This window comes from Eurosta solidaginis, chromosome 3, assembly GCF_040869045.1.
Source record: "Eurosta solidaginis isolate ZX-2024a chromosome 3, ASM4086904v1, whole genome shotgun sequence".
NCBI classification, from domain to species: domain Eukaryota; kingdom Metazoa; phylum Arthropoda; class Insecta; order Diptera; family Tephritidae; genus Eurosta; species Eurosta solidaginis.
In genome coordinates this window covers 159,063,534-159,091,352 of record NC_090321.1, presented here as the reverse complement: position 1 = coordinate 159,091,352, position 27,819 = coordinate 159,063,534, and the positions used below count along the sequence as shown (strand labels likewise).

At 39.2% G+C, this 27,819-nt stretch overlaps 1 protein-coding gene across 2 annotated transcripts; it reads right to left on the bottom strand.

The window, feature by feature from the left end:
- Positions 1-1,630: 1,630 nt before the first annotated feature.
- LOC137246717 (T-complex protein 1 subunit eta-like) lies at positions 1,631-5,602 on the bottom strand. 2 transcript variants are annotated; one of them, XM_067777724.1, is made up of 5 exons: positions 5,474-5,602; positions 5,151-5,425; positions 4,912-5,095; positions 4,723-4,856; positions 1,631-2,992 (listed from the first exon to the last, which is right to left on the bottom strand). In XM_067777724.1, exons 3-4 carry the CDS (start codon positions 5,075-5,077, stop codon positions 4,765-4,767), a joined length of 258 nt encoding a protein of 85 aa, XP_067633825.1. In that variant the 5' UTR covers positions 5,078-5,095; positions 5,151-5,425; positions 5,474-5,602; the 3' UTR covers positions 1,631-2,992; positions 4,723-4,764. The 2 variants fall into 2 exon arrangements, with proteins under 2 accessions (XP_067633825.1, XP_067633826.1); XM_067777725.1 differs by having other exon boundaries at positions 4,912-5,085; positions 5,151-5,599.
- Between the last annotated feature and the right edge of the window lie 22,217 nt (positions 5,603-27,819).

Here is a 27,819-nt window from a genome sequence, read left to right as displayed (position 1 = left end):
AAATATTTATAGTGTATTTGCAGTTACATACATATATTGCATACTATCGCATAAACAAAGAGGCTTTCCGAATGGTATTGTGCACCATTGAAGGACGCTTAACTCGCTCGAAAGTTCTGCCAGTGCTGCAACTAGCTGCAACGCTACAATTTTTAGCTGAAGGACGCTATCAAAGATCAGTTAGCAAGGATTCTAGCATTAGTGTAGGTAGAAGCACGGTGTCAACGATTTTAAATGATGTGCTTCGTGAAGCCCTTCGCAATATCTGGATGTTTCTCCATAAATTCAATCAAAATACTGTTTTGCATTGAATTTTTATGTTTTCCTCTATTAAGAATGAAAATATATGTAAATTTACATTTATTTTTATAAAATAAACCTTTATTTACTTACATTTTTAGAAAACACTCTACTGCAAGAGAAATAATACTAGGAAAAAATTAAATCCAACAGCATTTAACTGATTGGATTGTTTCCGATAGCAAAATCTGTGACACCCATGGTTCAATTATGTACAGGTTGGCTCATCTCATCAGCTGATTTTATTTATGTCATTGCATGGTCGAAGGGATTGTCAAAAGGAGATGGCAAACTCAAAATGAAACCAACACATTGGCAACATTTTACTTACACATACAAAAACTGCTAAGTTTTATGTTTCCATTCCATACCATTCGCACCAACACCAATACACAGATTTTGACAATTTGAACAGACATATTTTGTTGCTTTACAGATGAGCCAACCTGTATATAGTTGAACCATGGTGACACCTAAAACCGACACTAATTCCAATTCGAACACTAAACCGATAACATTGGATTTCATCCCTGTAAAAACGCTCCACGTCATCTGACTTGCCATTTTACCGTCATCGTGCGGTCACGCCCCTTGTTAAATTTTAGTCACGTTTGTTTGGGCGTCGGTAACTTTTTTACACTTTTTTCCCATTTCGTACCTATTTATTTATTTAATTTTATACAGTCTTGTAGACCTAACTTATTTGTATATCTATGAATTCATTATCTGAAAGGTATATTATACAATAATTTCTTAAATTCATTGATGTTTTGGCATTGTTTTATTTCAACTGGAAGATCGTTGTATTCTCTCAGTCCTTCGTAGTATATATTTTTCTTGTCGAACTCCGATCGTACTGGCGGCAGGCGAAAGTTGTTTCTGTTTCTTGTTTGGTAACCGTGAACCTCTTTGTTGTATATCAGTCGTTCGTTTAGATATTTCGGCTGATTTCCTATTTTAATCTTAGGTATAAATTTTAAAGTATAGTATACGATGAGTTGTTTAACACTTAGCCAATTTGGGCCCTCAAGCATTTCATGTATTGGTGTATCGTAACGTTTCTTAAGGATAAACCGTGTGCATTCCGCTCGCACTTATAGGATGTGAGCATAGCACTGTTCTGCTCACACACGTCACAATGCGCGTCAAATGGCGGTAAAATTTTTGGTCATTTCACTCTACATTTTCGAGTCATTTGACAATCAATTTTACCGCGGTTTTACCATTTAAATACCGCCATATAACTTGAATTTTACCTCCCGATTTACGTTACCTGGAGCAGCCACATGAATAAAATATCAACCAAAAAAATTGAATTTTCAATATTTATTTTTAATTATTATAACCAAACATAACATATAATATAAACACTTATTTAAAACATATCATTAGATTTAGTAATTTTTTTCCAAATAAAGAATGGTGTATATGAGGCGCCTAGATGCAAAACCAGATATTTTAAAATAATATTTAAATTGCGACAATATTGCATCGCCTAGCAACATTCTAAAAACCCGTATTGAAAATTCATAAAAATTTTCATTCATAACAAATTTAAAAATTTTTTGTGCTTTTTCTAAGTTTTACATATCATGGATTCATCTGGTTTTGCATCTTGGGGCCTCATATATACATGAAATTGCAACTTAAATTAATACATTTAATATAAAAAAGAAGTAAATACTTTAATAATAACATAAAAAATATATTAATTGCTTTGAGTTATATTGCTGCAGCAGCTAACTTTATATTTGGACAATTCATAAGTGTGTTATATTCATTCACTCAAATTTTTGTTTCCAAGGTTTCGAATAAAAAATTTGATTATTTGAATCAATTTCAGTTTACAACTTAAAGCTAAGTAGAAATTTTGATTAGATTTACTGTTTTTTCAGATCAAGAATATTAAAAGGTGTGGAATCCGATTGCTGTCGTAATTGATGAACTTAAAAATGTACGACTAGTAATTGAGTCAGACTTATTATTGTTCTAAATCTAATCATTCAAGCAATAATTCTGCAACCCTTAGCAGGAGTATTGATTGGTTTCAAATCTAATTCCGACAGCAATCGTATCACGACATCCCTTATTATATATGCACATGAAATTGCAACTCAAATTAATACAGTTGATATAAAGAAAAGTAAGTACTTTAATAATAACATAAACTCTCTTAACTGGTTTTTGTTTTCCAATTGAAATATTTTCCTGTGCAAGCACATCGCTAACCTGTGTTGGCAAAAGATATGATACTGTCTAATATGATACTGGGTTAAAGTGGTTTTCGTATGTTACTCAACAACTCCCCTATATCATCTTCACAGCCTTCTCATCGATTTTGAATACGTGTACTGTTTCAGTATTCAGACCCAGTTCGTTTGGTGCAATATTTTCGATTTGATGAATATGTATACTCTCCGTTAGGCAGACAATTGGGTGCGTTCGATTCATTTATATACTGTGGGTATTTGAGCCGCAGACGCAATCGCAGATATTTTGATTCTTTTTGAAGTGTAACATTTGTAAACAGTTGGGTTTCTCTGCTGTCACCACCACCACTAGAGAGCTATTGCAGAAACGCTCGACCAAGATAATATGTTGCGATTTACGCGCATAGATTTCTTCCACCTTGTCACAGTTATTGATGGAGAAAATGCGAAAGCCATATTTACCATCCAATACGGAAATGGAACTGTAGAGGAAGAAACATTTTATAAAATTTAATAAAATCAAAAAATGATAGTTGTGCTAAAATGGGGTAAAGTATTGTATGTTAAAGTATAGCGAAGTATCAGCGGCTTTGTCCTTTTGAAAATTGAGTTTGAATAGGTTTTATTCTTCATTCTTAGAAACATGTACAAAGGTACCTGGTAAGATATTAAAAATCCTCAACATTTTTTTGCAATAACTTAAAAAAAAAAACTCATATTCAAACTTCTGTTTAACTTCTACATATCAATAGCTACCTTTACCACCAGGAGTCACTATTGCTTCTACGCCTATGCTATTGTTTCCTAAAATGAGCTTTGTAATAAAATAAGCAGCTATCTCGCCAATCTCTCCAGTTTCGTCGCCTCGCGAAACCTGATATTGTCACCAACCAAATCATCGGTGACCTTATTTAAAACATGGCCGCGCCAAATGTCGACCATATGACATCACCCTACCGACTGTCTTACACCCTAAAATCTTGGGTGTAACTTTCGATCAGGATCTACATTTTGGAGAGCATGCACTAGCAATTGTAAAGAAAATCCAGAGCTGTAACAAATATTTAATATAATTCGATAAATCGGCAGTACTTGGGGTAAATATAAATAGACGTTTGCATGGTACGCGTCTCCGATATGGTCGCCAAGCCTAAAGGTTACTCACTGGAAGAAAATACAGGCCTGCCAAAATACTGCCCCAAAACCACTACGGGCTGTCTTCTTATGTCCTCGGAACACCACCTGAAGCGAGAAAACTCCTAATAAGGGAAAGAAATGAAATGTTAACCAAACAGTTTCTGTAAAATACCCAGAAACCTGGGCATCCCAACAGACATCTGATTGATGATCCAACACCGCTTAGGAGCTTAAAGAGTCATCTCCGTAAGCATTATGAGGAAATACGGCACCTGAGAACTCAGCCGTATGAAGCAAAAAAACACAAGCAGGTCCTCAGTGAACTCAGCAAACAGGCGTCGGACCTCTATGCTAGGAATTGCCCGGTGAATCCAGTACTCAATGAACAGTACCCAAAACATGCGGAAGAGGACCGCATACTCCCCAGGGAAAAGCGAGTCACTCTAGCTCAACTTCGTTCTGGATACTGTAACAGGTTAAACTCTTACCTATCCAGAATCAACCCCGACATACAAAATGTATGCTCCGCTTGCAATGTGTCCCCACATGACACCAACCATCTCTTTATTTGCAATGTGGAACCAACGCCTCTAACACCCCTTTCATTGTGGTCCACCCCTGTTGAAAGAGCAAGTTTCCTTGGACTCCCGTTAGAGGATATTGATGACAATTTGTGATCGGTCGCAGCTGTTAGGTGGGGCGAAGCACTGCTACAACAACAACAACAATCTCGGGAACGATTAATATCATCACTTTAAACCTTCTAAGCCATCCCGCCCCACCCCCTATTTCCACGAGGAAGTTGGAGTCACCATTACACATTACACTGAACGAGTCCACGGCGACGTTACTGATCATCTTAACGCCTTACAGGTATGTAGTTGGCAAAAGAAACTGCATATATGACCAGAAGGTACTCGAAGACGATGCTTCAAAACTACAACCAAAGGCAATAATTATCATTTCATTGACACAAATTTTATAGTTTTTTCTTCCGGAGTTGGACACAATCTTTTCATAATATTACTTAACAATTTAGGATTAGACATTTTTTTCAATTTGTATTTTGACTTACCAGCAACAACAGAATCATGTTTAATTGTACGCCGCACAATCATTATAGCATCATGTAACGAAGGTCAGTTTCTTCCAAAAATAGTTCGGCACCGCCACGTAAAATCAATGTACATGTTTTAGCATTAACGCAACCTTTAAATAATTATAAACTATAAAAATTAAATTAATGTCAAACCCACTATCAAACCTTGGAAAATGTTGAAACGTTCACCACCAACCTGACGTTCTTCAAAGTAATCACATTGACCCAAAACACTTGAATTAATATCATTAGCTGTAGTCATAACAGCACCACCACAAGCTTTCATTCTACATTTCCAATCTTCTTCTGGTACATGAACAGCACAGAACATATCACGATCTGCAAAATACTGTGTAGCAACATCACCAACTGGTAGTTTAGAAAACACAACATTGGGGCCTTACTTAGCTAGTTTATTGTACAGGAGACGCCATTCTGATACTCTTGGACATTGGAGGACATTGCTGTGGCAGAGCATTTTTCCAATAAAGCACTTTGTTGTTCCTTTGATTGGCGCTTCGACATGTACAGCCATGTCATATTTTATCATGCATAATTGCAATGCTTTACGTATAGCTTTAATGATGATACGTGCATGCACGCCTTTCTGAACATATGGCTTAACTTGTTTTAAGATTTCACATGCTTAAAATACTACTGAAGTAGTGCCATCGCCGACCTGATAAGAGAAACATTTTTATTCTACACATTCTAATATAAAACTTACCTCAGCATCTTCAGATTTGGCGATGTCGATTAGAGTTTTACATCTGGATTCATAATATCCAATAGTTTCATAATGGTTGCACCATCATTTGAAATTGTGGCCTTACCACTGCAATCAGCAATATGCTTGTCCATACTGCGTGGACCCAATGTAGTGCGTACAGCGTCCACAATTGATTGCGAGGCATTGATGTTGGATATGGGTTGAGGTTTACCTTGAGAGCTATCGGTACCCACACATTTCTTACACAAAAACTCGTATGTACCCAATACAAGTTCAGGACGTTCATTCCATTTGTTGGAGACGCTCACGAAGTGCAACAACTGTTTTCTGGAAAAATATTAGAATTTGTAATATTGTACAACTACAAACATAAATACATATTAAATTCACATTCCAAACACTTACATCTAACATCGCTAAGTTATTTTAATTTAATTTAATGCTCCAAAATTAGCACAGGCCTGCAGCTCAATTCGCGGAAAATGGCGGGCTCGCTGAAAATATGACATATTTCACAATACCTATGAATATAGTAGGTGCGAGAGAGCACGGTACATTGTGGCAAAGCTAAATTTGTCAATATGCTATTTCATTTGGAGAATTTTTCATTCCAAATCGTCACCCCTGTCGAAAATTCGTGTGGCTGTGTGCGTTTTTGGTCACACGATTTTTGCAGGGATAACACCAAAGCAATTATTTTGTCGTTTTTAAATCCGATTCCGACAACAATTGGATTCCATGACAGCCCTGTTTGTTTAGAATTGGGCTGATGGTCCCTTATATTTAGCAACAATCTTTTTATTTGTCCCAATTACAGAATCCACATCTTTTATAACAACAAAATCACCAACTTCATATTTTTTTTAGCATCTATGCTATGATTCAAAATATAATTATAACTCATACATATAATACTCCTATATTGCTAATAGAAAATGCTGTTGTAGCGATAAGGACACTCCCCGAAGGCTTTGGGGAGTATTATCGGGTTGATGGTCCTTTGCCGGATGCAGATCCGGTACGTTTCGGTACCAAGCCCGACCATCTCGGGAACGATTTGTTATGACCACATGCGACCTTCTAGGCCATACCGCCCTCCCACCCCCTAGATCCATGAGTAGTTCGGGGTCGCAAGGGCCTTGGCTGTTAATGAAACAGGATTTGCCACGGATAGGTAAGGTTGATAATTGGGTTTGGAGAAGCTATGTATTGCGCTGGCAACCTGAAAGGGCTGCGCTACACAAACCCCTTGAATCCGGTATTTTAGTCGCCTCTTGCGACGGGCATACCCATGGTATAAATATTAACAGGTAAAACCATTTACTGTTCTTGGCGGCCATAATGGTTTTTTGATTTTTAAAAAAATTTTAAATCACTCTTAAACTTTGTGGAAATGCCAAACCAAAGTTAATACAAAAAAATGTCTGGTTTGACGTTTTAATTTTTTTTAATGCCAAAAAAATAAAATGCTTATGAAATAAGTGAAAAAATATTTCGAAAAGCTTTGAAATCGGTCTTTATGTATATGAGTTACGTAAAATGAGTTACCAATATAATGGATGCCTCAACATATGCTATTTTTGCAAAGGGACACAAGAAACGGCCTTACTTCTTAACCTCTTCTAATTGAGAAGCGAATGTTGGAGACCACCCCTATTGATTTTCATTCATCCTTCTTCACTTAGTTGATACGTCTTTAACACTTAAATATGCTGAAACTTCACTTTACAAGAGATCACCAGTATCAAGTGTCCTCGCTCCTGCGGAAAAAAATGATGTTGGAGATATTCTTTAGTTTGTTTTTGTCCTTTTCCTCTCGGTTGGAACATAAATTTTTTAATTGGCGCTTAACCGTTTAGGAGATGCTGGTCGTTACGTAACAAGTTATTCCAGCTAACCGTGTTTCGCGATAACTGACGCAAACAGGGGCACCAAGTGGAGATCTTCCCAAAACTTGCCCACGCCAGCAAAAACGCTGTAGCTCTTCGCAGCTTAGCTAAACATCATCGTCCAGTTGGAGTATGATAGTTCGTGGAGGCTGAACGGTCAGCGTCTGCCGCTATGGTGTAGAGCTAGTGTGTTGGCCTATCCATCAAAAATATTTAAGAAGATTTGTATAAATAGTATTCAGCCCTATTCTGCATTTCGACTTGGATTGGAATTTTTTCGATTTGGTATTCTGTGCTCCAATCTCTTTCGATCCAACTTCGAATCGTTCGATTTTGTGTATTCTGCATTTCGATCGTAGTTCAGTTTTTCTAAGTTGCAAATTTGTTGGCGGAAAAATATTTTATTTTTATTTTTTTTATTAATTTATAACAGAGTTTTAACAAAAATGTAAGTAAAACTTGCTAAGAAACGTCAAAGGCTTGATGATGACTGTTTTTTATATGTTTCCAGGTCAAAAACAACATGTCGATCTCGAAGTCCTTGGACGTATTTGGCCCGCAAAAGTATCTAACACATACTTGAAAGCGTCCTTATTAAGTCGCACGTTTTTTTTTTTGAACCTAAATAAGAAAATAAGTCATTAAACCTTACCACTTTTAAGTTCAATTTCTTACAATTCGTCACTCATCTCAAATGGATTACACAAATCTCGCAATATTTGCCTTTCCATTCTCGCCTGGCCATTTTCGTATGCGTTGCTTTCCAGCTCCACAAATAATGCCGTGGCTATTGATTCCAATATAATAGACAGCTATAATTTGTGTCTGTTCGTTGGGTCCAGTTATATGCCAAAGCAAGCTGCCGGAGTAGAGGAAGGTGAAGCGAAATCGTAAACAATCCTTGCGGAAAGAATAAATAAATCTTCATAAAGTATTTTAGGAGAGTGCAATGAAATTAGCATCCATAAAATTCAGAAAATGTCAACTATATTCGTGCAGGAATCCGTTTTAACAAAACTTGGTGGCCACGGCAGGGAATTGGCCAAAAGAACGACAAAAACACACATACAATTATGAAAGCACTTCACTCAAAAAAATATAACACTGCGGCAATATATTCAATTGTTTTTTTTTTTACAAAATGGCGTGGATAATAATATATAAACGTTTTTCACCGTTTTTGTACAAATTTTCTTTAATTTATTTTGTTCCAATGTTCACGCATTCCGTACAAACAGCTGATTTCGAAAAATCATTTGCTCTTCCTCTTCTCGTTACGATTCCGTCGTAATGCAGAATACCCAACTTCGATTAAAGCGGAGCGTAGAACGGGAACGTAATCGAAATGCAGAATAGGGGTGATTATTAGCAGATGTGTATCTCTTCCGTACACCTTGGCGGTAAGTCGGGTTTTGCGATCCTGGATCCAAAACGCGTCTTTTGATACCCCTCTTGATATTTTTGGTCGTGTATTAAGAGTGTCATGCTGTCGTATAAAATTACCAAATATATTACAGTTTGTTATATTTTTGTTATGAAAACAACACCAAAATAAAAAAATAAGAATATGAGAGCAGTGAGAATTTAAAAATTTTTTTAAACGTCATTTCGTCTCTCACCGGTTTTACCTTGTAATATTTATACTATGGGCACATGGTGGAATCACCAGGTGAAGTAAATAAAAAAAGACAGAAGATGTACGCTATCTGAAAGGGTAGGGATGTATTTTCAATGGTCAGAAGAGGGTAAAATGTTACCTGCTTTGAAAAAATAGGAGTAGAAAAATAAATACCTTGCTACGAAAGCCATTACAGAAACTGTTTTTCAGCATATCAGTGCCACCTAACACCAATGCTAAATGGGATACACAGGAGCAGTGTGAGCTTATATTACTTTTGGCATCGAATAAAAATAAAAAACTGTGATGAGCAGTAAAATTCAATAATGTGTCTAAAGTAAACTGACCTCAACTTCTACTGCAGTTGAAGCTTTCATCGAAAAACCGGACATAAAAGGGAGAGGTGTTATCCATTATTTAGTTGAACTGTTTTAACTTTGTGCATTTAAAGGGCTTTCGGTTTTGATGAAAAGTTTTACAGTCACACTTGGAATTGATCTTAATACCATTTTCACACAGACACTTAATCGAACCACAATATTGTTTAATGAAATAATTAAGTTTTCCTTTTCACACACAGCCACTTGCTTCATTAAGCGAACATCTGTCAGCATCCTCAAAAAATATTAGGCTTTTATAAAAAATAGTTTTAATTCATCGCAAGTCAGCGTAGCGAACGGACGTGTTCTTTCGCGCTCTGAGTCTTTTTTCTATTTTCGCATTTTAAAGGTTTTGTTTACAATGAAACCGTGTCTAAAATGTAATACACAGTGTTTGCAAGATAACCATTTTCAATGTGGTTTTTGCAAGTCTAAAACTCATTTAAAATGTGCAAACATATCGGCAAGTTCTTTAAATTTGTTCAAAAACAATAAAAATATAATGTTTAGATGTGACAATTGTGCCATTGTGTTCTCTCAATCAAAAATCGATAAAGCTCTTAGAAATATCAGTGCATTATACACATTTTTGAAATTGTTTAATTGCGGTGAGTGCCAGCAAGAGGAAAATAATGATTCTCTTACTGTAGACGGCGCCATGGTGACGCGCTCTAAGGCGAAGGTTATTGAACCGAAATCAGCAACGTTGCAAATCACTAATCTCCCGTCAAATGGTTCATCTGGTATGGCTGTCACAGAGAGCCATTCTTCTGCTAAGCCAAGCTTTCATAGCAATATTCAACAACCAACAATATCATTAGATGACAAAAATGCAAATGTCAACGCTATCTCCAATTCGTCTAACACACCGAGTGTTTCACCTCGCTCTTACTCTGGTGCTGCTGCCGCCGGTGCTGCTACTGCTGCGTGCTCTAAAGCTATCTCCAATTCGTCTAGCACAGAATGTTTCACCTCGCTCTTATTCTGATGCTGCTGCCGCCGGTGCTGCTTTCGCTGCTACTGCTAATGCTGCGTGCTCTAAAGCTCTTAACAGTCATAACAAAAATTTGAGAAAGGGTGATAGTGATACAGCTGATGCCAGCTCTGCCGATCTCGGCATTAAGAAAAATAGGGAGTAAAGCGCAACAAAGAATGCAAAGAGTCGTAGAGTTGTTGTTGGATGCAATTTAAGCGAAGAACTTGCTGTTGCTTCTCCCATAAAATGGTTACACTTGGCTTCGTTTAAACCGTCAGAGACTGCTAATGATATAGTGGAATACGTCTCCAAGCATACGTCAATTAAATCATCAAACTTATATTGTAATGCGCTTATTAAAAGAGGTATCGATACTAACTCTTTAAGAAGAGTAAATTTTAAACTTGGAACCTCTCCTATACTTTGCGATAAGCTCTTAAGCTCTAACATTTGGCCAGCCAATGTAACAGTGCAGCCGTTTAAATTTTTTCAAAAGCGGGGAGAGGCAGCAACAATAACATAAATGTTGTGGTGCCGCAAAATATCAACGTATCAATTAGCTCAAAATACTCTTTATACTATCAGAACGTTGGTGGCATGCGCACCAAAGCGGGCCAAACTCGTCGCGATACATCATTGCATGAATATGACTTCGTGGCTATTACTGAAACTTGGCTAAACTGTGCCATATCTTCAAGCGAATACTTCGATGATCACTATAATGTGTACCGAAAGGATCGGGATGTTCTAGCTACTGGGAACGAGAAGGGTGGTGGTGTTTTACTGGCTGTAAGAGTACATTTGTGCAGTAACGCAATCAGTCTTGATTTATCCGATGGGTTGTTAGATCAAATCTGTGTTAGAGTTAAATTTACTAGCAACAAATCATTAATACTTTTAGTTTCTTATATTCCTCCTGGTAGTGATATAGAAATGTATGTAAAACATTTAGAAAATGTGATTGCAATCTCAAATTCTCTAAAGTCTGGTGATGAAATTATTTTCTTAGGCGACTTTAATCTACCCAATATCTCTTGGGAAAATCATAATAAAACTTTAATACCGCATAATCTCAGCTCCAGCGTCGAAATCTATGTCGTAAGCACTTTGCTCTCTCATGGTTTCCTGCAACGTATCGGAGTTCAGAATGACAATAATAAAATCCTAGATCTAATATTTGTTACTAATAATTTAAAAGTATCATGCCATGAATGTCTATCTCCAATTTTGAATAATAGTTTTCATCATAAGGCTATTTTTCTTAGTATTATGTTTTATAGTTTCGATACCGTAAAAGATGAACCACTAGCTCGGCGTGATTACATGAGTGCCGATTATGAGTCTATAAATAATTTTTTGCACTCTTCCAATTGGGAGTTTCTGAAAAATTCCGGCTGTCCTAATACTTCTTACGAGATATTGTGTTCCATTTTTTCTGAAGCCATCTCTAATTTTGTTCCCCTAAAAAGATGCGCAGCTAAAAACAAGCCACCTTGGTTCAATCTAAGACTCTCTAACTTGAGAAATAAAAAGAATAAGGCTTTTAAGAAGTTCAAGAATAATAGTTCTGAAATCAATCGTCTTAACTTCATTCATTTAAGAAAGGAGTATGATCATCTTCATAACTTCTTATTTAGGCACTATATGTATACCGTTGAAACGAATTTAAAGTCCAATCCGAGAGGATTTTGGAAATTCATAGATTCCAGGAGGAAAACAAATGGATTCCCAACGAACTTGGAATATGATGGCGCTATCTCTGATAATACTGTCGAGTCCTGCGACTTGTTTGCAAAGTTTTTTCAGAAAGTTTATGAGAATCATAGCATTCCTATATCGCCTACATTTCATTCCATACCTTTACCTTTTATAACCTCCTTTTCAATCGCCGAAGAGGATGTACTATCCGCTATTTCATCGCTAAAGTCCAGCTCCAAACATGACTCCGAGGGATTTGCGCCTGTATTTTTCAAGCGTTGCTGCTATACTTTAGCTAATCCCATATCCCAGCTTTTCCAGCATTGTATCAATAAGGGTACTTTCCTCGACCAGTGGAAGTTATGTCACATTGTTCCGGTCTTTAAGTCTGGTGATCGTAATGATGTTTGTAATTATAGGCCTATCGTTATACAGGGGACACTGGCCAAATTGTTCGACTACATAATCCAATTAAAGTTATTTGACCATGTCCGGGATTTTATCTCTAAAGATCAACACGGCTTCTTTCCTGGAAGATCAACCTGTTCGAACTTGACCCTATTATCGAATAGTATAGTGGGTGCGTTCGGAAAGCAGGCACAACTTGATGTGATTTACACAGACTTCTCCAAAGCCTTCGATAAGGTATGTCATACCATACTTTTGCAGAAGTTACGAAGTTACGGAGTTAGTGGCATTCTCATTAATTTCTCCGCTAGTTTTCTGTCAAACAGGAAACTATTTATTAAGTTAGGGAATACAACCTCAAGACTATTTATCGACGCGTGGTCAGGTATACCTCAGGGTACTCACTGCGGACCACTGCTATTTCTTTTATTTATTAACGACCTACCGAATTGCTTTAAATTCGCTAAGTGCCTAATGTTCGCGGATGACGTCAAACTTTTTTGTACCGTTCGTGATGCATGTGATAGCCATAAGTTACAAGTCGATCTCAATTCACTGAATCAGTAGTGCACTTTGAATTGTCTCAAACTGAACATCAATAAATGCTGTGTTGTCACCTTCTCTAGGAAGTCTAACAACATAATATTTAATTACAATATAGACAATTGTGCTCTAGCTAGAAGTACCAAAATGAAAGATTTGGGTGTTATTTTCGACTCAAAGCTAACATTTTCTCAACACATTGACTTAATAGTATCAAAAGCTTTTTCTATGATAGGGTTCATAAGAAGAAATTCAATGGATTTCAGAGATCCATGCACTTTAAAAGCTCTTTACATATCTCTTGTTCGAAGCAGACTAGAGTATTGTTCTCTAATATGGTGCCCATACTATGAAACCCACTCAAACAAAATCGAAAGAGTTCAAAAAGTTTTCACGAAATTTGCTCTAAGAAAGTTACCGTGGCAAGGTAATCTTCCTTCTTATATTGGTAGACGGAAACTAATGGGCTTGCAGTCCCTATATGATAGGAGAATATACTTCTCAATACTTTTTATTTATAATGTCATTAATAATAACATACACTGTGACGACTTATCTAATTTGGTCAATTTATATGACCCGCCTCGTAACTTAAGAAATAATCGCTTATTGATAGACACATTCCACTCTACTAATTACGCCATGAACGAGCCGATTGCTAGGAGCGTTAGATTATGCAATACCTATGCAAGCGTTATTGAGTTTAATGATAGTATAAGTATATTTAAATTAAAATTATACACTATTTTTAATTGATTAACTGCGTATTATATCTAGTCTGTAAGAATTAAATTCTGTAGACTGAACTTAAATAAATAAATAAATAAATAAAAAAATAATAAAATTGATTGCAGCCGTTTCCTCTTTAACTATTAAGACTATCAAAATAAAATGCATGCGTAACTACTCACAGATGTTGCACCTAACCAAATATGTGCCTATTTTTGAAAAAGCTTTATTATCATTTGCTGCACTTGCAACGAAAATAAAAGTTTTAATTTTTTTGGTGTTCTTCTATTTTTAGTAAATTATTGAAAATAATAAATTTTTTATTGTCATTTGTTACAAACAAGCATAACGTGTTTTGATTCCATTAGCCATTCAATAAAGCAATAATGAAATAATTAGGAGTTTGTATTTTGTATGGAAGATTGAATTCAATAAAGGCTTTAATGTAGAAAACTTGCCTAATTATTTCATTAAGCGTCTGTGTGAAATTCGTATAATAGTTATAAATGCGTTTCCATCCCTAAAAATCCATTGTTATTTCCATATACTCTGTTGATTTGTCTGTTGAGAGTCGGCCTGTCTAATATATCATACAAACTTAAGCAAAAGATGTCCCAAAAGATCTTGAAAATTTAATTCATGATATATTACTAATTTTACCAAGTTATTATTTACTCAAATATGTCAGGGGATATAATAGCCTCGCGGCAGCCGGCCTAGTGCCAGAAGATGCTGATCCGATCGAGCCGGATTCATATATTCTAAATTACAATCCATAACTGTAACATTCCTCTTATCCTGATTTTTAGAGCAAAACAACAGTGAGTTAAAATTTTTTGTAACTATATTAAGGAATCCATTGTTTTAGCGAAGTTTTTACAAAAATAAGGCGTAATACGACAGTTTTGGTGTTCTTGATGAATGATTGACAAAAACATTTCTCGAAAGTCTACAGTAGCGCTGCACAGGCGAAAATCCTCGTTGGATATGAATTGAATACAAATAGATATCTTAAATTTTTTTTTTTGGAACAAATTAAACATACATAAGTATAGAGCCCAATTCTAAACGAAAATTCCGTGCGAGTTTTTTTCCTTCTCCCATTCCTCGTATTCTAAATAAAAATTCCTTGTGAGTTTTTGCACTTCTCCCTTTCCTCCTATTCTGAACAATGTTCGAAAAAGCGGAAACCGGTTATGGGAGAAAAGTAGGTATTATGAATGTGAGGGAGATTTCTTTGCCATTTCATAGGAGTTTTTTCACTTGTTAAATTAAAGGGAATGCATCAAAATAGTCAAAGGAAATTGGTTATTTTAAGAAAGAACACTTATTTGTGGAAATTTGTGCTAAAATATGTATTTACATTCTACCACAATATTCTCAGTGTTAATACAACAACAACCACAATATTCTTTATTTTAAGTCGAAAAGTATATCATAAGCAATGGAAGAGCTCTTCGCATATTTGATGCAGCCATCCAGAAATTGCGCAAGGATTTTTTAAGAAGGCTTAAATAGATTTTGGCATATGGCGAAAGGCGAGCTCAACTCGACTTAGCCGCCAGAAAATTGCTTTGCAGAATGAATGCACCCTCGGACTGGGAGCTCTATAAGGTGAGTCTGGGGATTTATAAATATGAAATAAGGATAGCCAAGCGAGATGCATGGCGAAGCTTCTGCGAAAACGTAGAAGGCTGCAATGAATCCGCGAGATTTAGAAAAATACTCTCTAGGAACCCCGCTCCTCTGGGGTATCTGAGAGATGATGGTGGGGACTGGTCGATGAGTAGCGAGGAGTCCCTAAGGCTTTTACTGGACAATCATTTTCCCGATGTCCCAGTTGCGCAGGGATCTTCGCCTGCATGGTCGGCGGTCGTTGGCCATGCAGAAGTGCCTGCCATTCCAATACGGGAAAGTCAGATAACCTGGGCTATAGGGTCGTTCAAGCCCTATAAGTCTCCGGGCCCGGATGGAATCATTCCTGCGCAGCTTCAAAGGTCTTTGGGGATTTCCTGCCGCTGGTTGGCCATCATATATACTAACTGCCTCAGGCTTAACTATATCCCGAAGTCTTGGCACACGGTTAGGGTTATTTTCATTCCGAAGGCCGGCAGAAGCTCTCATGTATCACCTAAGGATTTCAGGCCAATCAGTCTCTCGTCGTTTCTTCTTAAGACGTTTGAGCGGTTGATTGACCTGTACCTACGGGAAAGGATACCTCGGGGGTTACTGTCGGCTTTACAACATGCGTACTGCAAGGGCAGATCGACGGAAACGGCTCTCCATTCGATTGTAAAGCAAATAGAGGGGTCCCTAGAATACAAAGAGTATGCTCTGGGTGCCTTTCTAGACATCGAGGGAGCTTTTAACAATGTCTTACCGGGGTCAATCGAAAGAGCTCTGGTGGGTTTAGGAGTCGAGGCGGCTCTGGTTGAATTTATTAGCAAACTTCTATGCGGCAGAATTGTCGCAGCGGAGTGGGGAGGGGCCATAATTAAGAGGAAGGTGTGCAGGGGCACGCCACAGGGGGGTGTCCTATCTCCTCTCCTCTGGGTTGTGGTAGTCAACGAGCTTCTTGTGGAGCTGGAAGCCAATGGTTGTCGGGTGGTTGCCTATGCAGATGACCTCGCTATCCTAGTCAGAGGCAAATTTCTGGGCGACCTGCCCGATGTTCTTCAGGGCTACCTGGATACTGTGGCTAGGTGGGCTGAATCATGTGGATTGGCGGTCAACCCGGGAAAAACGGAATTGGTCCTTTTCACAAGAAGATATAAGGTGCCCGATTTCAGAACTCCCTCCATTGCAGGGGTACCGTTGGTACTTTCTGATAGGGTTAAATATTTGGGGATTGTTTTGGACAAGAAACTGTCCTGGAGACCCAATGCGGAAGATCGGGCCAGGAAGGCCGCCATTGCCTTGTACTGCTGCAGAGGAGCTATCGGAAAGAGATGGGGACTCTCGCCAAGAATAGTACACTGGCTTTATGAGATGGTGGTCAAACCGATTCTGCTATATGGGGTGCTGGTCTGGTGGAAAGCACTGGACACGGCGAGCACCTCCAAAATGTTAGTGTCAGTGCAACGGACGGCGCTGATCGGTATCAGTGGCGCTCTCAGAACAACGCCTACCTTGGCACTGAACGTCATGCTGAACATATACCCAGTAGATATTGCGGGAAAGGCGGCCGCGGCAAGGTCGTTGGTCAGGCTTCGTGATATGGGATATAGACTTTCTGACCGCGGACACTCTAGCCTTCTTACCAGTTTCGACTTCATCCCGGACAGAACGGACTACTGTATGCCGATAACAGCTCCCTATACAACCTTCACCCCAGTTATTCCAGAGAGAGAAGATTGGGGAAGAGGAATTATCTGGGGCATGGGACCGGTTAACTTGTTCACGGATGGGTCAAAGCTGGATGGAAAGGTTGGTGGGGGGGTCTTTTGTCAAGAGCTAAATTTAAGCCGCAAGTTTAAGTTGGCTGATCACTGCAGTGTATTCCAAGCGGAAATTGCTGCGATTAAGGATGCGGTGGATGGAATGCTATCCAGTGCTACCACGGTTAGGGAATTTAACATCTACTCTGATAGCCAATCGGCTATCAAGGCCTTGAGCTCAACTACAGTGCGATCGAGGGTGGTCTGGGAGTGCCTGACCTCGCTTGCGATTGCATCGAATTATTTTACAATTAAGATTATCTGGGTCCCGGGCCATAGTGATATCCCGGGTAACTGTCAAGCGGATCTCTTAGCCCGCATCGGTACAACTGAACCGGACGAAGATGGCTGTAGGGACTTCGGGATCCCGCTGGCCACCTGTGGATTGCTCCTCCATAGCTGGGCCTCGAATCAGCTCAGCAAACGCTGGGCGGATACCACGTCTTGCAGGGTAGCAAGATCTTTCTGGCCGAAAGTGGATGGCAGGAGGTCTGCTGAAATAATTGGGTTCACTAAGGCTCACCTATCAATGGTCATTGGGGTTTTGACAGGGCACTGTCCCATGGGTATCCATGCGGTACGTCTCAATATACTGGAAACTCCATCCTGCTGCAGCTGCATGGAGGATGATGAGGTGGAATCACCAAATCACTTTATGCTTGATTGTCCAGCTTTTGCCAGAATTAGGCGAAAGTACTTCGGTCGCGACTCACTTGGATCTCCCGAGGATATATCCAAAGTTGAGATCGGTATCATTCGGAGCTTTATCGTTGCTACCCAACGATTCTCTAAGTAGCTGGATCTAGGTCACCGTTATTTTTGGTGTATGTGGTATCACAACGGACCTTCGTGTTGTCCAAGTGAGCTATCCTTATCAGGGCAGCTACCACCTAACCTATCCTATGAATGCAGGCAACTCCCGCGGATTTGTGTTAAAAAAAATTTTCTTCTGTGAACATTTTTCTTCTTCTTCTGCTCCCCTGTTGATGTTGCTGTGGCACCAATTCATTACTCATTTCAGTGAATACCACATGAAATGCAATAATGTGCATTGTTTATACATTATTTCTTAATTTCAAACAAATTGGGAACAATAATTAAACTTTACAATTTTTTAAACAAAATAAGAAATGCGCAACGAAATTTCAATTGACAAAACAGCTGAATTCGAAAATTTCGAAATTCCTATTCCCCAATTATTCTTCTCCCTAGGAGAAAAGAATTGGAGGAATTTTTCCGCGGGAATAAAAAAATCCGTGAGAATATTTAGAATTGGTCTGATATAATGAAAACATTAACAATATGAACCTAATAGTTAAGCACGGCCTTACTTATGAAAGCCAACACGAAAGATACTTAAATGATGAATATCTGTAATTAAATCCAGTAAAGGTCCATCGATATTCATCTACTAGTTTATGTGAAAAAAGTACTAAAAACACAATATTTTACTCCTGAAAAATAAAAAAAATAAAAACACTTTTTCGGGGACAACATTGGTGAAAATTTTTCAGATAGCCGAATGACAGAACAAAGAAAAGTTTAGAGCGAGACAATTGACGGCTTACTTCACCTGGTTATTCCACCATGCTATGGGCATACCTACCGCGGGTATATTCTAACCCCCTAACCCGTTGGGGGGAATAGAAAATGCAATGTGTTTTGAATTAGAAATCAAAACAAGACAGCCTATACAATTTTTGTGATTGTAGCAGCATAAGTATGAAAAGAAAAATTTTAATTTAGTATATGTATGTACATTCGATTATTGAATACAAAAACAAAAGCGTTTAAACAGCAATATATTCTTGAGCATGTTGAATTGCCTCATTAGCATCAGCTCGGACTTTAACTAAATCTCATTTCACAGATACCAACTAAATATTCTAAAAATTCATCTACAAACTCTCCTCTCGGTTCTATGCGAAAAAGAAGCATACTTCGAAAATTTTTAACCGTGCTATGATGCGAATTATTAATTGCATACTCTGCTTGCAATAGGCGATTCGACCAATCAGCATGGTCTATTAGATCGGTAATTTTTCCTAACATAGATTTAATGACCCGATTAACTCACTCAACTTGGTCATTGGCCTGCGGAGACCCGACAGCAACTTTTATATGAACTATATTACGTTTAAGTAAGAGCTCACTCACGGGTTTCATCGCGCTAACAGCACTTGCGTCCTGGCCTCCCTCAACTCAGATATAGCCACCCGTCACTTTCCCCCAGAGTGACGATGTCTTCCCCGTTGCACTTTAGATTACTGCAGCTAAACTGTAATGGGTTAACTGGGATGCTCACGGAGGTAGTCGTTTTATGAAGCTGCACAACACCCGCATTGTTGCGATCTAAAAGACTAAACTCATGACATGCTTTGCAGACCTGCTCTGGGTATTAGAGTATACGCCCCATATTTTTGTCGTTTTTTGCACGCCGCCACCGAATGTCAAAAATATCGGCGCGGCAGCGTCCGGCGCGTTACTATATTTTCTACTCGTTTAAAACTGTTTAGGCCATTTATTGTTCAAGTCGAAAATTGGTAGGATATGGTCGAAAGTCGTATCCACGGATGCACATCACTGCCAGTTATAAGAAACTAATTGCGAAATTTAACTCTTTCTAACTGTTAAAAAGTTATTTGAAAACAAGTACGGAGGTCTAAGTTCTGGTGAAACCGAACATTACATACCCAGCCGTTCATTTGAAATGCTGTTGTTCTTTCTTTTGTGTGCTTAATAGTGTTACAAGGCTGCGCAATAATACATATACATATGGTTATATTCTGAACTAATTTTCGTTTAAAAGAAGCAAAACGGATACAGAGACTAACACTGATGACCTTGAGCGGGTAATAATGCAGTTTTCCTTAAGATATGGTATTGATATTTCCCTACTCTTTATTTTAAAATAAAGATATAACAGTACAATAAACATAAACACACAAGTACCATTGTACTAAAAAGCGTTGTTACAAAAAAAGGGCAGGGTTATTAACGAAATTTTCCAAATTTTACTAGAAATAGCTTATTACCTGCTCTACGCACTTTTACAGAATCTTTTATATAAAAGAAGGCGGTTTAACCGTTTAGTCCATTTTTACCCAAAATATTTCCTGTTAAACACCAAATTTTTCGTCGAGTTATGGCTCCAGAAACGTTGGGAAATGCATTGTAAGAAAGTGGCAGTGCCACGCCCATTTTTCAAGATTTGAATTTTTCCCATTTCTTGTTATAATGGCACAAAATGAGATTGGTACAAAACTTTTTTTCGCTAAGATTTAACTTATTATTTTTGCCTACGACCCTTTTTAAAGCCATTTATATAAAAGTGGGCGTGGTTCGTAACCAATCTTATCCATTTTTACTAGAAATATTTCCGGCAGAAGATTTAGTCGGTGATAATGCCAGGTTTCGCGAGGCGAAAAAAGTGGAGAGATCCCTAGAGACCCCATATAATTTGATGCGTCCCTCCCACGCCATTTAATTTTTCTTCAAAGCATTCCTTATAGTAAAGGCAACCTCTCTGCCGAATTTTGTTACGATAGGTTTAACGATTTTTCAGTTATGATTAATGTTTGTAAAATTGATTTTATCACAAGTGGGCGGTGCAACGCCCATTTTAAAAATTTTTCTCAAATTTTTATCAAGTCTCACAACGTCAAGTTTCAACATTCTAGGTGTATTATTTACTAAGTAATCAGGTTTTTTGTGTTTTCCAAAATGTTATATATAAAAAGTGGGCGTGGTTATCATCCGATTTCGCTCATTTTCAATACCAATATATTCCAGATAAGCTCGTGCTCCAAATTTGGAGAAGATATCTCAATATTTACTCAAGTTATCGTGTTAACGGACGGACGGACGGACATGGCTCAATCAAATTTTTTTTCGATACTGATGATTTTGATATATGGAAGTCTATATCTATCTCAATTCCTTTATACCTGTACAACCAACCGTTATCCAATCAAAGTTATAATATCCTGGATACAAGTAAAGCTGGTTATGAAAACAGGCGCTTTCGATGTCAGCTTAACACGGACTTTGCATCACCCAATTCACCAAGTTATTAAAACAAAACACTAAAAGAAAAGTTATATAATAAATTTATATGCTCACTTTGCATATTTTTTCACTTGGGCGAAACTACACAATAGCGTCTGAAATATAAATTTTGATTTTCACACTTCATCCTTCAACACCCAAGTCTCCCGGTTTGACATTTCCTAAAGTTTTGAGCCATATCCAAAACTAGTCCCTTGGAGTGAAACCCATTGATTATAGCCTATCAACCCAGTTTAAATATCACCTACACGTTACGGCTCCTTTTACAAATGTGAATACGAAGGCACATATATTTACCAGGTGAGGCTTTGTCCTTCGCAAGAACACTCAAAGTGGTGAAGTAAAAGCTTTCCCAAGACAGTCGAACTAATGACCGTGTGTGCTACTATCGTAACCAGGGCCGTAGAGAGAAAATCCGGATCCGGGACTAAACAATTTACGGGCCCCTTATAAAAAACCACTAATAGATTTGATTAATTTGAATTAATGACGCCTCATTCATGAATCATTATTATGGATTACATCAAAAAAAAATTTTTGCCACATCAACTAAATGATTATTGGACTAAGAGCTGGAAATAAAATTAGCACAGAATATTCACTATTTATACTATTTTATTGTAACGTAGAAATAAAATTATCATTCACCAAACATATATTGTTCCAAATAATCTTTTCTATGTAGTTATTTGGTAACATTTTAATACATTTCTGATAAATTTAATGATGATTACAAATTTTAATTATTCAATATAGAAGGTTCGGATATCAAAGAGTGGCTTTTCTTGCTTTTTCCACTGCAAAATTTTTTATAATAATATTATGACGAATATTAGCATCACTAAGTGATACTAGCATCACTGAGCTAATACTAAGAAGCCACTCGTATGCACGTAAACAAATCAGTCATCATTTACACACATACATACAAGGCAGCGGAGAGATACTCACAAACGCATGTAATCATCAACCGAAGTAGTACTCGCATATACACACTCATATGGCTACAAACTACAAATATACATGTATATGGCTGGTAACCAAGCATGAAGTTCGCGAAATTACTAGACCCTAGGAGAAATGGGTGAAAGAGAAAACCGTGAGTATAAAAGCAGCGCAAGCTGAGGTATGACTAATCAGTATTCAGTTTGATTTAAACACGCTATTAGTTGCGAAGTGAAGTATAATTATGAAGTATAATTATACTACACCCAAATTAGTCTAATAAAGACCTTTTGCAATACAGAATATTGGATTGATTTAGTCAACAGTTTAGCGATTCGAACGTTAGCAGAAGGTTTCATATAAGCGGAATTTCCTGAAATTCGTTACAATATCAAAATTTAACTGTCTTGCCAAAACGGAATTAACACAAAGCGTGGCAAGTCCTAAAACTCGCTCTTTAGATGAACACGATTTATGAAAGTTTTTGATTCTTGAAAGGACGCTGAAGGAACATTCTGCACTAGCTCCTGCGACAGGTGAATTACAGGCAAATTATATACAGATTTTGAACATAGATGGCATTTAGCAAATCCAATGGTGACATACCTTTATCAAAATTTGCTTCGTAAATGTATTTCAAGGGAACTATTTCGCATTCTAAGCTTTGAGAAATGTCCGACTTGTATTTTTCGACAAATTTTGCTGCGCTCGCCCGAACCGTAGTTTCATCCATGTCTTCAAATTGCCACAAAAAGGAAAACTTCTCGCTCAAATTTCTCATAGCTGCAAATCGTTCAGTAATGCCAGTGATTACAGAATCAACGATCACCAGGAATGTATTGTTTTTAAAATCAGACTCTGAATCATCCGTAATCATCTCATTTAAATTATCTTCAGAACGTCTTTTGGGTTTTCTCTTTGGAATGTTCGGAAACTTTGGCGAGATGTTGAATTGAATAGCAATTGTTTTGCATTCGTTTAAAATTGTTTCCCATTGGTTCCTGATCAACTTCAAATCAGCTAATAAGGCATCTAGATGTCGGACCTCAACATCTGTGTTGGCGTCTCTAGCTTAAGGCACCACGTTTCTTTCATTAATGGTAGTCAGTATTTTGAACCAAATTGAGGACAGCAAGATACATTCGAACTTGTTGATGTACTTGAGAATGCCAGTAGCGTCTCCGTGTGCTTGCGCAGTCAAATTTGCCTTTGTATGAAAGACAGTCGGTTCCCAAGGCAGTCGGTTCTATGTACCGGAGCGACTCGGGATTTTTCCCGACCAAGGACTGTCATTTCAGTGTAACCCCATTTAATTTGTTTCGTCCCTCCCACAAATTCTCATCCTCCCAGCAGCTCCTTGCAGCAGGACTGCTCCATATTCTCTTGCTCCGGGAAGGTATCGAATCCAATCCGGGTCCGTCTCCTGACCCCGGTCCTGAGAAATGGTTTTGCTGCATCTGCCGGAAAAGAATCTTTTTAGGACGGTCATACTCTGTTCAGTGTGTCTCGTGTAAGGGATGGTTGCATCGGACAGGTTGTTCTGGGCTTGATCCCAAAACCCGACGTCCACGTAACTTTTATAAATCTTTTGTGGCTCCTTGCTGTTCATGCCCAAGGGCGCCTCGTAGTCTACGTCTAAGCGCCCCCCCCCCATTACCTTCCAGCAGCCCCGCTGCTCAGCAAGCCACAACAAGTACCCGCTGCTTGCCCAAGGACGCCCAGTCCCAGGGCCACAACAGCAATTGCGTCCTGGCCTTCCTCAACCCAGGCGTAGTCACCCGTCACTTACCCCCAGAGTGGCGACGTCTCCCCTCATGTACTTCAGAATTCTGCAGTTAAACTGTAATGGACTAACTAGGAAGATTACGGAGATAGTCAATTTCATGAAGCGGCACAACATCCGCATTGCTGCGATTCAAGAGACTAAACTCACAGCACGATCTGCATTGCAGACCTGCTCTGGGTATAATGTCCACAGAAAAGATCGCGAGAGCGGAAATGGAGGCGGCCTCGCGTTTATAATACACCACTCTGTGCAATATCACATATTTGATCCTGGCATCGACCGCAGGGACAACGTCTTAGAACGTCAAGGCCTATCTGTCCGGTCAGGCGATGCAAACCTAGAAATCATCAACATCTATATCCCCCCTGCCACATGTTGCCCCGGTGGATACCGCCCTAATATCAGAGCCTTACTCACTGGAAACAATCGCATTATTTTAGGCGACTTCAATGCCCATCATGATCTATGGCATTCAAATTTGCGGGCGGACAGTAGGGGCGAGATGTTGGCGGATCAAATAGAAGAAACGACGTTCTGCAAAATAAACGGAGACGCCCCCACACGTATGGTAGGAAGCTGTCACAGTTCGCCAGATATCTCAATCGTGAGCGCAGAACTCGTAAACTGCGTCAACTGGCAGCCGATGGTATCATTGGCATCCGACCACCTGCCTATACTTGTTTCGCTCGAGCGTACCGCCGACTTCATCGTCACCGAAAAACGCACTTTCATAAACTTTAAAAAAGGAAAGTGGGAAGAATATAAATCCTTTACAGACAACCTCTTTGCTGCCCTCCCTATCCCGACTGATGCCCGCCAAGGGGAGCGTGCCTTCCGCAAGGTCATTGAATCCGCCTCGGCACGTTTCATTCCCGCCGGGAGAATTCCCGAAATCCGGCCCCACTTCCCGGCGGAGGCCGCAAACTTAGCGAGAGAACGTGACCTTATAAGGCAGCTTGATCCAGGCGACCCCCAAATAAGGGATATAAACCAACGCATCAGATTGCTTGTGGATGAACACAAGCGGGCGAAATGGGAGGAGCACCTAAGAGGTTGTAACCTCTCTACCGGTGTGGGTAAACTTTGGTCCACCGTAAAGTCCCTATCGAATCCGACTAAGCACAAAGACAAAGTTTCCATCGCCTTTGGCAACAAAGTGCTGTCGGATGCGAAAAAATGCGCGAGCGCTTTCTGCCGACAATATATAATGCATTCTACGGTCGACAAAGTTAGACGGAGGGCCAACAGACACGCACATAAACACAAATTCAGCGCGTCACCAATCACCATCACCGCTAAAGAGGTTGAGGACGCCATTGGTCGCGCTAAACCATCCAAAGCAGTGGGCCCAGACGGCATAGCCATGCCGATGCTTAAAAGCCTAGGGAAAGAGGGTTTCAAATATTTAGCGCAGGTCTTCAACCTGTCTCTTTCCACCTTTGTCATACCCGAGAAATGGAGAATGGCCAAGGTGGTCCCGCTACTAAAGCCTGGTAAACCAGCTAACATAGGAGAGTCGTATCGTCCGATATCTCTCCTATCGCCAGTAGCAAAGACGCTCGAAGCCATTTTGCTCCCTTATTTCCAAGCAAATTTACAACTAGCCTCCCATCAGCATGGCTTCAGAAAACTCCATAGCACTACCTCCGCGCTAAATGCCATCAGCACCCAGATAAATTGCGGTTTAAATCAAAACCCCCACCATAGAACAGTACTCGTAGCGCTAGACCTATCAAAAGCTTTTGATACGGTCAACCATGGCTCGTTACTGCAAGACCTGGAAGGGTCTACCCTTCCCCCATGTCTTAAAAGGTGGACCGCAAATTATCTGGGTGGTCGGCAGGCATCGGTGCTATTTAGAAACGAAACTTCAAAGCCAAGGAGAATTAAACAAGGGGTGCCACAGGGTGGTGTCCTATCCCCACTTTTGTTTAATTTCTACATATCTAAGCTACCTTCACCACCGGAAGGAGTCACAATCGTTTCCTACGCCGATGACTGCACAGTAATGGCCACAGGCCCAGGCCCACATATCGATGAGCTATGCAATAAAATAAACGGCTACCTCCCTGATCTCTCCAGTTTTTTCGCCTCGCGAAACCTGGCATTATCACCGACTAAATCTTCCGCGACCTTATTTACAACATGGACGTCCCAAATGTCGACCATTTTGAACATCCACGTCGATGGCTCTACGCTGCCGACTGTCCTACACCCCAAAATCTTGGGTGTGACGTTTGATCAGGATCTACATTTTGGTGAGCACGCAGCCGCAATTGTTCCGAGAATTCAGAGCCGTAACAAAATCCTCAAATCCCTTGCTGGCAGTACCTGGGGAAAAGATAAAGAAACGCTCATGACTACATACAAAGCAATTAGCCAGCCGATTACGTGCTACGCGTCACCCATATGGTCGCCAAGCCTAAAAATTACCCACTGGAAGAAGCTACAGGCCTGCCAAAATACTGCTCTCAGAATTGCCACGGGCTGTCTTCTTATGTCCCCAGAACACCATCTACATAATGAGGCGAGAATACTCCCCATCAGGGAAAGAAACGAGATGCTGACCAAACAGTTCCTGTTGAATACCCAGAAACCTGGGCATCCCAACAGACATCTGATTGACGAGCCAGCACCGCCTAGGGGCTTAAGGAGTCATCTCCGTAAGCATTTTGAGGAAATACGGCATCTGAGAACACAGCCGTATGAAGCGAAAAAACATAAGCAGGTCCTTGGTGAACTCCACAAACAGGCGTCGGACCTTTATGCCGGGAATTGCCCGGTGAACCCAGTACTCAAAGTAAAGTATCCAAAACTTGCGGAAGAGGAACGCATACTCCCCAGGGAAACGCGTGTCACTCTGGCTCAACTTCGTTCTGGATACTGTAACAGGTTAAACTCTTACCTATCCAGAATCAACCCCGACATACAAAATGTATGCCCCGCTTGCAATGTGTCCCCACATGACACCAACCATCTCTTTAATTGTAATGTGGAACCAACGCCTCTAACACCCCTTTCCCTATGGTCCACCCCTGTTGAAACAGCAAGTTTCCTTGGACTCCCGTTAGAGGATATTGATGACAGTTTGTGATCGGTCGCGTCTGTTAGGTGGGGCGAAGCACTGCTACAACAACAACAACAACAGCTCGGTACATTTTTTTTTTTTTTGAGGATGTCCCATCGTTGTGAGTGCTGCTGAAAATAGTAAAATATTTTTGTACAACTCCGTAATTACAGCCGTACAACATTCTGCAGCATCAATACCACCTAAATTGGGACTGTGGGTTGCACAAGGCGAGTAATCAGTTTTTCGTTTACATTTCACGAATGCCAACAACCGTTCTTGAATTGTAAAATTTGTTGCTTTCGAATTGAAATGGAGTTAGCGCAAAAAGAACGTAGTCAACGTGACTAGCATCAGGCATAGCATCAACGATAATAGCAAAATACTTGGCTTTCTTGCACAAATTTCTATAAACTCGGTCTGAAAATCTGGGGAAAGATAGTGAACTTGTAAACGTTTGCGCTGCCGTTGTAAAATCTTCTCTGATCTCTAAGTATCGGATCACAATGGCTTATGAGATCTTAGATGCCCAAAAAATGTCCATTGTTTCATTCACCAAAATATATACTTTCGCCTTTGAAAGTTAGGCCTCTTTCACCCAAAAATAAAATAGTGTCCGAAATTCTATATAAAATTTCTTTACACTTTTTAGTTTCAGTGATTGTGTGTAAGTGTATCAATTGTAACCTCCTTTTGAATTAGATTTTGTAAAGATCGCCACTGAATATAACATTTAATGTGATCTTGAGTATTTTCGTGTGATGGCAGTTTATCGTATAGCTTCTTCCATACCCGGAAT

Excerpts from the sequence above, each read along its gene's own strand:
- LOC137246717 (XM_067777724.1), bottom strand. The coding sequence starts at position 5,077 with ATGTTCTGTGCTGTTCATGTACCAGAAGAAGATTGGAAATGTAGAATG. Across the intron at positions 4,857-4,911 it reads ACGTTTCAACATTTTCCAAG|GTTGCGTTAATGCTAAAACA; the intron begins GTTTGATAGTGG and ends AATTATTTAAAG.